Source organism: Orbicella franksi, chromosome 11 (genome assembly GCF_964199315.1).
Source record: "Orbicella franksi chromosome 11, jaOrbFran1.1, whole genome shotgun sequence".
Taxonomy (NCBI): Eukaryota; Metazoa; Cnidaria; class Anthozoa; order Scleractinia; family Merulinidae; genus Orbicella; species Orbicella franksi.
Window position 1 is genome coordinate 27790454 of NC_138155.1, and position 9973 is coordinate 27800426.

A 9973-nucleotide genomic window follows, 5' to 3' on the forward strand; every position below is an offset into this window, starting at 1 on the left:
AGGCTTTAATTCTCTAAGGTGCCATCAAAACTCTCAGTATCACTCTTTGAATGATTTGCCAAGTGGGTTATCAAATGTTTGAGCGACAGCAGCAGAGGTTTATGCATGAACCAAGTCAAAGATTGCTGAAAAAAAAAGTGAATACAGTCAAACCTCTATTAAGCGGCCACCCATTAAACAGCCACCCCTTATTAAGCGGCCAGTTATTGAAGTCCCGAAATTATTGTTAGTAAAATACTGCTAATAAAACCCCTATTATCCGGGCACCTCCATTAAGCGGCCGCTGCCACCTTTTGGTCATCCCAGTGAGGGTTTTTCTATTATCTTTACCCCTGTTAAATGGCCACCCAAAATTTAAAAACTTTGTTTTGGAAAAGGCGATGGTAGTCCAAAATAGAAGGTGACAAGTGATAAAAACAACCAAACACACATTTATCATGATGGCCTTGAAGTGACTCCATGTTCATTAAGAAATTGACCCATTGGTAGAAAATATTCAAGGTAGACCAACCTCTGTTAAGCACTCAACCTCTATTAAGCAGCCAACCCCTATTAAGCAGCCACCTCCTATTTCCCCGAGGGTGGCCACTTATTAAGGGTTCAACTGTAGTTTAACACTTGCCTCTCTTTGATCCCTGTAAATGCTAAGCATTGCAGTCTTCTCTCCTAAATAGTAAAGAATGTGACATGTTAGATAAATATAAGTTCCTACAGGAGTGTAGATGTATATGTAAATGTACATGTAGGATAAACAACTGAGTAACCAGATTTGTTATTAATGGTGAGGACTGTAAATTAAATCAACTCTTAGTCTAAAAATACCAACCTGACAAAGAATGATGTGATTGGAACAAGAAACAAGCAGGTTGCACTCAAATTTCCTTTCAATCTTCTCCTGAAATAAAAAATACAAATACAAAATTGCAAGATGAGCAAGCCAGCTGGGATCACATGCTGTCACATCTATAGCTCTACAAGTGGTGATAAAATAACAGACAATGTTCAGGTTACCTTGACTTTATAATGCATATCAGAAATGTCGTCTGTGTTCAATTCATAAATGACAATCTTGTCAGGCAATTGAACCTGAGAGAGATAAAACAATAAAACAGATGATCAATAAACACGTCATTTGTCAAACTGTGTAATAAAAGAGAATGAAACACAACAAATAATACTTACAGCTAGTCTGTGCCGGTAGATGGCAATTTTCTTCACTAAATCTCTACACTTGATGCGAACTGAAGCAAACAAAAGATAACTTCAAACTATATAGTCTGAATTGACCAACAATTGACTAGCATATCATTCAGATGAACATATTTAATAGTAAAGTAAAACAAGTGAATCTTATGAATGAAATTAATTGATCATCAACAGTGAATTAATGAAATTTAAAGAAAATCGGATTTAATATTTTGATATCAAAACTAAAAGGCTACAAATATGCTGCTATCAATAAACATACCTTTCTGCTCTGTTATCAAATGCTGAATAATGACATCAGTCATGTTGTCCCGAAAGGCATATCTATGTGCACCAAATATACAAATCATGAATAACTCATCAATTAATTAATAATTATTCTATTACAGTAAATACAGTCCAGTGTGCAGTTCTAATACATCTCAGAAATCTCTTCTGATCACGTGTTTCACTGTGCAAGTAACTTGTGACGTCAGTAAGACAAATGAAAGAGTTGATATAAAAAGTCAGAGTGGTCATGATAAGCATTAATCAAGTTAGTTTCTAAGGCACATGAAATAAGACACATGAAAAATCGGCTCCCTGTGTGCAGTACCAAAAGCGCAGTCAAAATAGAAATATTAAGGACATAGTTAATTTGCCCAAGTGCATTGTTGAGTTATATTCAAGCACCCTGGAATTTTTAAGAACTCAAGAGAAGTGCTGGGAGAAGCATGAGTTGTAGCGGAGTGCTTCTCGCAATTCTGGAGCGCCTGTTCCTGACACCCACCTGTCTTTGTACAGACCATGGACAGTACTAAAGATCAGTTGATAATAAGCTATTGTACCATCTTGACAACCCAATGCCTAGATAAGAAAGAACACAAATGGCCAATTAACATCAGGCAAAAAATAAATACAAACAAAAACATGTATTGTCCAGACATAACTTCATGAAATAACCATCTCTTACTACATAATTGGAATCAGGTCTGACTCTGCAGCACCAAACCCAACTCTGCTGCTCCCCGATAGAAGTCAGACACACACCTTCTTTTGTGTGAAGTGAGCACTATGGGAGAAAAAAAGGTTTACAGTTAGTAGTTTCCCAGCTAACAGAACAGCTATTGTAAGACTAAACAATTTGTTAGGTCACCAAGGCAAGCAGACTAAATGGACCTTTTAATATTTTAATATCACACCATCCATTCATAAATCTTTCCACTGCTGTACAAGGTTTAAAAGTTATGCTGCTTTTCCTACACTTTTTTCAGTCATCTGCCATTTCAATTAATTCCAACAAAAATCATTGTCAGACTTACTTTTTTATCAGATCCTCCAATGACAAGGTATTCACCTTTGGAGAAAAAACTCAGGCAGCATGGGTCATAGCCAAGATGACGATCTTTTCCAACCTGCAACAAAACAAAACAGCCCTTTACTAATAAATAATTATTATTATAAATTATAGATTCTGCTGGTTGAGGGAAAAATTGAACACATGCACAATCAGAAGGCAACACAATACCTGTTTTCCACTAAGCTGATAGAAAGAGAGTTTCTGTGACCAGTCACCCACAGCAAGAATGTCATATGGCTCTTCCCTAATAATGAAGTAAAATAAATATAAAAATGTTTCAAATTACACTACAAGCCAATTTAATTGATCTCAAAAGATGGCTCAATATGTTATTGGAAAGGACAGCCCAGAAAGAGACATGGCAGAGTACCATAAAAATTATAAAGAGAAGTAACATATCAAATTTAAGACAAGAAGGGCAGCAGAGGTTGAGGCCAGAAAAAGGGTGGCTTAGGGGAGAATTGTGTTGTAAGGATCAATGGTCCCATTCTCCATCAGGAGAAAGGGAATCAGTCGTAATAAATATGTTATACCAGGTACATTCACATCCATACATACATGTATACTGTATTGCAGGAGATTTATGGAGACCTCATATTGGAAAGGACAACTTACTTGGATGGATTCCAGCTCAGAGTCCATACTGGGGATCCACCTGGTCTTTCAATCTTTACTTTTTCTTCACCACTCTAGATAATTGTATTATGATCACATTATATTTAAAGAAAGAAGAATCAATGACCAATCGTATTGATAAGGACTGGTAAAAGGTGGAATGCTAATATTGAGATGCTCCATACCAGGACCTTTACAGAATTCTAGTCATTTGATTTCAGTATTGAGAAAAGGAAAGAATTTGGTCAAATTAGTATGACGGCCAAAAATATAAGGAAAATATTTGTTACCTTGTTCCTTATGCTAACAAAGCCATTAAAAAGTCCAAGGGCCAGATACTGCCCATCATTTGTCCAACTGGAAAAAAAATGCTGAGCAAATCAGGAAGAAACAAGCTTAAGGCAATTCTAAGCCTTGTAATACAAGGCAGTTATACTATAACAATATGTAAAAGAAAGTTGTTTTTATCTTTTTATGTTGTTTTTCACCATATGCACTCACCTACAGGAAGTTACTCGTGAGGAGACTTTGTGTTTCTGGACAGACTTTTGTTCTGGTGACCACAGACCTAAAAACAACAATAATATATAATTCTACATGTAGTAACTAAACAAGTTAAAATTTACTGCAGTGGAACCCTGCCTTACAGCCATCTCATCTATACTGCCACTTTACATGCATTTGAGCCCAAGTAAAAGCTCAGTCAGTCATTCTCTTCTTTAAAGAACCCTGTTAATTAATACAGACACCCTGTTAATACAGCCAGATTTTTGCAACCCATTGGTGACCAGATTAACGGGGTTACACTGTAAGCTAAATTGAAATTTATATGCTTTAGATCTTTCTATTTATGCAATTTGACAAGTGAATGTAAACACTTACTCACCAAAATCATTTGTTGTACAGCTTGCAAGTTGTTGTGTGAGAGGATTATAAGCAAGACACTGGATAGAATCATTGTGTCTAAAGAAACGTTAAAATGTTTAGTCAGTACGACAATTAACAAGTAGGAGACTGAAAAGCATGACCTGCAAGATTTTATTTATTTATTAGCGCAGTTTCCCTAAATGGTTATTAGAAATTTAATCTCTTTTAACCAACTAAAGCTGTGCATTTCCACTTTTGCAATTTGATAAATGAATGTAAATGCAAGCAAATATCGTTTTCCTAGCAAATCAAGTTTAAAATGTGGTACTGACAGAAAGTCTCGCACTATTGGTGTCATAACACCATGTTGTGATTATGATGATGATGATGACGATGACGACGATGACGATGATGATGATGATGATGATGATGACCACGACGACTGGCGGAAAGTTGTAATGCAAGGTCAGATTGGCGCAAGCTAACAAAAGCTGGGAGCAAGAATTAAATCACATGAAGTGGCTTACGTGTATTTCAGAATTCCTTCTAATTTAGACGTCCAAATAATCACGCTTTTGTCTGCTCCCCCAGATGCAAACCTTTTCCCTATAGTAGAAAAAGGATATAATATTTTAGTCCTTCTCTTACAAAGAGAAAGTAATGCTAGAGATGTAATGCTTCCAAAACGTTTCCAAGTTACTAAATCAGTACTTTAAATGATGCAAATGATGGGATCAGCATGATAATCAACTTCAGGATAATAAATTTATGAAGATGTTTATTTAGTAAATTATTTTAGTAAATATGGAATTCACTCAAGCATCCACCTATAGCCATGCCAGAATCAAACTTTATTTCAACCAGGGAGAAGGGGCCACTCCCACGTGAAAAGGTTGGGGATGTTTGTCAGAAAAATTGAATTAAACCCCTAAAGGAGAGCAATCTAGGTATGGCTAGGGCTTCACTTGATCCCTAAAAGATATTACTAGGCTGGCCTAAATCTATATATTACTTAAAACTGAAATAACAGTGTTTCTTTTAATTATTTCTTTGAGTGCAACCCTTGACATGCCTTGATGGCTAAAAAAATGTAGCATGTGGTCCTAACCGCCCTAGCTGCGAACAAAATCTGTGATTTACACCTGTGAGCCAGACTTTTCATATGAGAGTCTCCTCCCACCCCCCCCCCCCCTCCCCCCTACAACAGACCCCTATGTTTTGTACTCAGTCTTGACAAGACATATATTTATAATTGACAAGACACAATTAAGTTTCATCAGGTATTACCCTGAAGTTTCATACTTAAGATAAATACCTGGCACTATTTTCCCATTCACTTTGGTATTTAATGTTCAAAACTAGTAGAATTTACAATGCACATTTCCTTTGACAAGGGAGAGACAACTAGACTTAACATTCAAAGGACTTTTTCAGCTCTAGCTTGTCACAAACGAGGAGTTTTACTCAGATTGAAGAATAAAGTACACTGCATTTTCAACTTATAAATATGGCCAAGAAGTAATCCAAAGATTTCTGGATCTGTAAAAATAGAGCTTCAATTTTACTAGTAAATAAACTGAGGCTTATCGTTATGTCAAGATGCGTTTTGGACAATTTATTGAATTTTGATCTTACTCAGCTCGCTATCCTAGTGCTGCAACCAACTCCCAATTCGCATTAGCAGACTGAATACAAGGAGTTCTAATTCTACACGAGCCTAAATTCTAAAGTCTATATTACGAACGCCGATCGTAATTCACGGACTTTTCTGACACAAGTATTATTTTTGCGAAGGGGGAGAAGTTTACATACCGTCTCGAGCGTACGCTACACAATATACCGTCTCCTTGTGACCTTTGAGCGGCTGAATTAACGTTCCATCGTTTGTATCATAAACCTACGAAAATCGGGACGAAGATATTCCACACAGGTCACAAAAAATTCAGAATTCTAAAAATCTGCAAATCAGGAATTGCTAATTACCAAGACTCGGTTTCCAGCGGCAACAATGAGTTGACTTCCATCGGGCTTAAAAGCGAGATCGTAAATGCTGCCATGCGAAAATGTTTTGTATCAGAATAGCCACAAAAAGAAAGAAAAATATCTGCAAAAATCAAAGTTCTCACCACTGTTCGACCCTGTCTTTATCGTGTACTTTATCGACCCATGTTGGTAACGCTCTCATGTTGGACGAAGAAAAATATCAACTTTTCGTACATTTCATTCCGAAAAGAACTATGGGAAGAAAGAGAAGGCCGCATTGCAGCGCGCATTGCTTGATGGGAATTCAAAAGATCGCGGGAAATGTAAAACTATCCAAAAATCTCTTCAATATTGGCCACTTCTCAAAGCTGCTCAGATTTTTAGATCTCAGTTCAGCCGGCTTGATCGGCTTTCAGGCCTTTCGTGAGGAGTCTAAATAACAATAGGCACTAGGTACTTTTGCTTGCAACTTTGTTGTTCCATTTATGAGACAAGTGGCACAAGACGTTGAGTATTGTAACACCCCCTGAAACGGACTGTCTCGCAAAATTTTCGTTGCGTTAAGTGTTGCGAAAACCGTGGAAGTGGTGACATGAACAAAAACGTTTTTAAAGAAAAAGAGCACAATGTCCAAAATCGTGCCTGGTTGCATAAATCTAAGAGCCTGTGCACATATTGCACTGAAATAGACTTTATGACTTTAATTAAACTTCGAGTGATCGCGTTAATTGTCTCTATGACTCAAAATCAAAACCGATCAAACATCTTTTCCTGCACTTGCCACCAGTCGTACAATTTTTACCTATGAGTTCGGATTGGCTTATTAATTCACTCTTTGGGGCCGTTTTGGCTTTGACCAAAGTTCGTAAATTTTTCTGACCGATGACTGAGTCGAACTGAATCAGGTAGAGTTTGGACTATACCGGGTTTTACTGACATCAGCTCTTTACATGTGAAATTTAGAAACTAGTCCAATTTAGTATAAACTAGAAAGTCTAGAAGAGCAAATTTAGTTACAATGTCAAGTTTGAAGGGAAGAAAATCAAATGCAAAAATACAAAAACTTACAACATTCAGTGTCAATTGTGTGGCTGGGTGCAACTCCTGCCAAACAGCGAGGGAAACTTTTCTCAATTCATTTGACGTTTAACAGCAAAAAATATCTCTTAATGTTTAAATTGCAGAACTTCAAGTTTCAAATTTGTTACAGTTACTACAGATAACCATATGGCACAGATTCTATCAGTTTCACGCATCTACAATTTTGCCAGACTAAAATTAACTTTTGATGACTGAAAGATAAAACAACACTGTCATGGTGTAAACAAAGATAGCCCTGTAGGCTTCTGTTGACAGTAATTAATGATGCGCGTAATATCTGATAACTGAGAACCACAGCTGTGAAGACTTGCCCTACATTTGGGTGCCTCCAGGGATTTGAAACTCGCCTGACCCCAATGAGGACTAAGAAAACACCGTAAATACGTCAGGTACCTTTTATGACACAGCATCCTCTATTCTAGAGGCAAAGAACTGGGTGGAATTCCTAAAATTAAATTATCTGACGTTGACCGATGAGTATTTAAGTATCGGAAGAAGTCTCTATGTCGGATTACTGAGTATTTTATAAACCATATATATTAAACTACAGAAGGAAATCGTTCAACCATGTCTTCCTGAGAGAAGATCAGGCCCTGTTTAGGACAGACTTGCCTGAAATCCTTTCCCCTTTTCAGAGCATTGCGGCCAAGAGCCATAACCTGTGCGGCGGTAAGTCCCGGTTTAAGCCATATAAGAGAGTATCCCCGCCCCCGACCCGGCGAGAGGAGATAGTTTCTATCTGGTTAGCTTATCTTACCAGTGCATTCATAAGACAGACAGTAAACTGTGTCTCTGTGTCCTTTCAGCATATCAACCAGCGCACCTTCAGTTGTATCGTACACCTTTGAAGTTAACAATGTATGCATTAGTTTCCATCTCACAGTACAGAAAACAGAATATTGCTAAAGCTTTATGTTCGCAGATTAAACAGGGCGTTATCAAAAGGTGGAGAGTTCACATCATGTTTCATAAAGATAAAATGGTCATAGACATTTTGTTGAGTTCATGATCCATAACGTTTTAATTTGAGGGGCGAAAATTAAAATCAAACCTCCATTCTCCTCTCGCCCATGGTTACTTTGGCAAGAGGAGATGCTGATCAGGGCGGGTAAGGTTAAGTGAAGAACCCGGTCATTTAATCTTTAATCCGCCTTCCCCAAAACGGCTCACGAAAATCCCTCTAATTCCTTGATCATGGAGAATAGAGTAAGGTTCATTTGTTGTACTCATTTGTTTAATTATTTACAATGCCAACTTTCGTATGCTCTGTTAATAAATCATATTTTCAAATCGCCACCTTGAATAGACTGATTTGTTTGGAATGCCGAGTGTCAACTGTCAGTTTGCGGTTTTCTAATCCCACACGCCATTTAATCACCTAAAAAAGACTTACATGGGGGTAGCTACTTGAAGTAGAAAAATAATACGCGACCTTCTGAATTCTCTTTGTATTTCACCGTTTAATATGACGGGGAAATAAAATCAATTAACACGGAAAATATTTTGTTTTTAATTAATTAAGCAATATCTCGTGTACAGTGGCGAAAGATTTCGTGAGCACCACTTTAGCCGTTAGAACCATTTGAGCGCATTATGACATGGAGATGACAGCAAGAACGCGTTTTCTCAAATAAATCAATACAACTTTGTCCATTTGTAAACAAACTATGAAAATCAGGCCCAGAACCTTCTTTCACATATATCTGTTTCGTTTGTAAATGTATAGTTACCAAGATTAAGTTTCCAGCAGCAATGAGGATATACGAGCCATTAGGGCTGAAGATTAGGTCGTAAATCCTATAGAAAACCCCAAAAAGACATGACATTAGTAAACTTGGAGTTCACGTGGATAAAACTACACGAGTTGTCTGCCTTCAGATGGCTATAACGTAAACTGAATGTGTTTTAGTGAATAAAATCGCGATTCTCATATACCCACCACTGAGACTGCTTTGATTTATCCACAACTTTATCCAACCACAATCTATTCACTCGGGCCAGAGCCATAGTCGCAGCGATCCCCTGTTAACAGGGCTTAAGTGTTGAAGTTGAAATGCATTTGAAATGCTCGTAAATCTAAATGTGACGCGTGGAGAAAGTTTCTGGCAGTGCTCACTCATAATCCGCCATTGTCTAGCTTCTGTTGCGTGATCAGAGATCTAAAGATTGTATGAAGTTTCCAAAACATGTCTGGAACGTACGTAACGGAAAACGAGTTTAATAGCGAACCGTGTTGGCGTGGAATGACCTCAAAAAAATGATTGAACAGTCGGGTTGCATGACATGACTTATAATATGTCAATTATATACAAAAATATATACATATCTGTAGAAAAATCTTACTTAGGAACAAAGCTATGTTGTAAATTAAAAATACCCTAAAATGTTTGATAATAAGATCAAGATGTTCACGCGTTCTGTTTAAAATAAAGTACTTTCCGCGACCTAGTCAGTTAAGATCAGTATTTCGTCCTTGATTTAATAACTTGAAAATGGTGTTCCATTCTTGGATGTTGTCGACAAAAATATGAAGATTTGTTGACTTAACTCTCAAGATAAAACATTACAGTTTGAACGCACATGAAAACTGTGAAAAGAACAATCACTGAGAAAGTTAATTGACAAAGTACGATGGAGTAAAAAAAAATGTTATGAATAACAACATCAGCATAATAAAAATAATAGAGACTGAAGTGAAATGAATCTACGACGAAATTTTGGAGATGAAATCTGAAGATTGTTATAAAAAATTTAATGGCCCGTCTGAACTTTTTCAGATTTTTTTCAGCCATACGGCATACATTATTTGCCCCTGAAAAACCGCTTGTAAAGTTACATTTCAATTTAAACATCTATGCTCAG

General features: G+C 37.0%; 1 protein-coding gene across 2 annotated transcripts in view; it reads right to left on the minus strand.

Annotated features, from left to right (window-relative positions):
- The window catches only part of LOC145502611 (intraflagellar transport protein 122 homolog), a 28866-nt gene extending 19303 nt beyond the window's left edge, over positions 1-9563 (minus strand). Inside the window, exons 1-17 of one of the 2 annotated variants that reach the window (XM_081481938.1) lie at positions 9051-9563; positions 8842-8908; positions 7869-7953; positions 4555-4633; positions 4047-4123; positions 3662-3728; positions 3451-3517; positions 3161-3234; positions 2714-2789; positions 2508-2600; positions 2159-2257; positions 1976-2052; positions 1469-1530; positions 1183-1241; positions 1012-1086; positions 827-895; positions 623-666 (exon numbers count right to left, since the gene is read on the minus strand). In XM_081481938.1, the coding sequence (XP_081338064.1) occupies positions 623-666; positions 827-895; positions 1012-1086; positions 1183-1241; positions 1469-1530; positions 1976-2052; positions 2159-2257; positions 2508-2600; positions 2714-2789; positions 3161-3234; positions 3451-3517; positions 3662-3728; positions 4047-4123; positions 4555-4633; positions 7869-7953; positions 8842-8908; positions 9051-9118 (1238 nt within the window). In that variant the 5' untranslated portion in view covers positions 9119-9563. Of the gene's footprint in view, positions 1-622; positions 667-826; positions 896-1011; positions 1087-1182; positions 1242-1468; positions 1531-1975; positions 2053-2158; positions 2258-2507; positions 2601-2713; positions 2790-3160; positions 3235-3450; positions 3518-3661; positions 3729-4046; positions 4124-4554; positions 4634-5839; positions 5925-6010; positions 6078-6153; positions 6260-7868; positions 7954-8841; positions 8909-9050 lie in introns of those variants that run through there. The other variant, XM_081481939.1, reaches the window with a different exon arrangement.
- Positions 9564-9973: the final 410 nt, after the last annotated feature.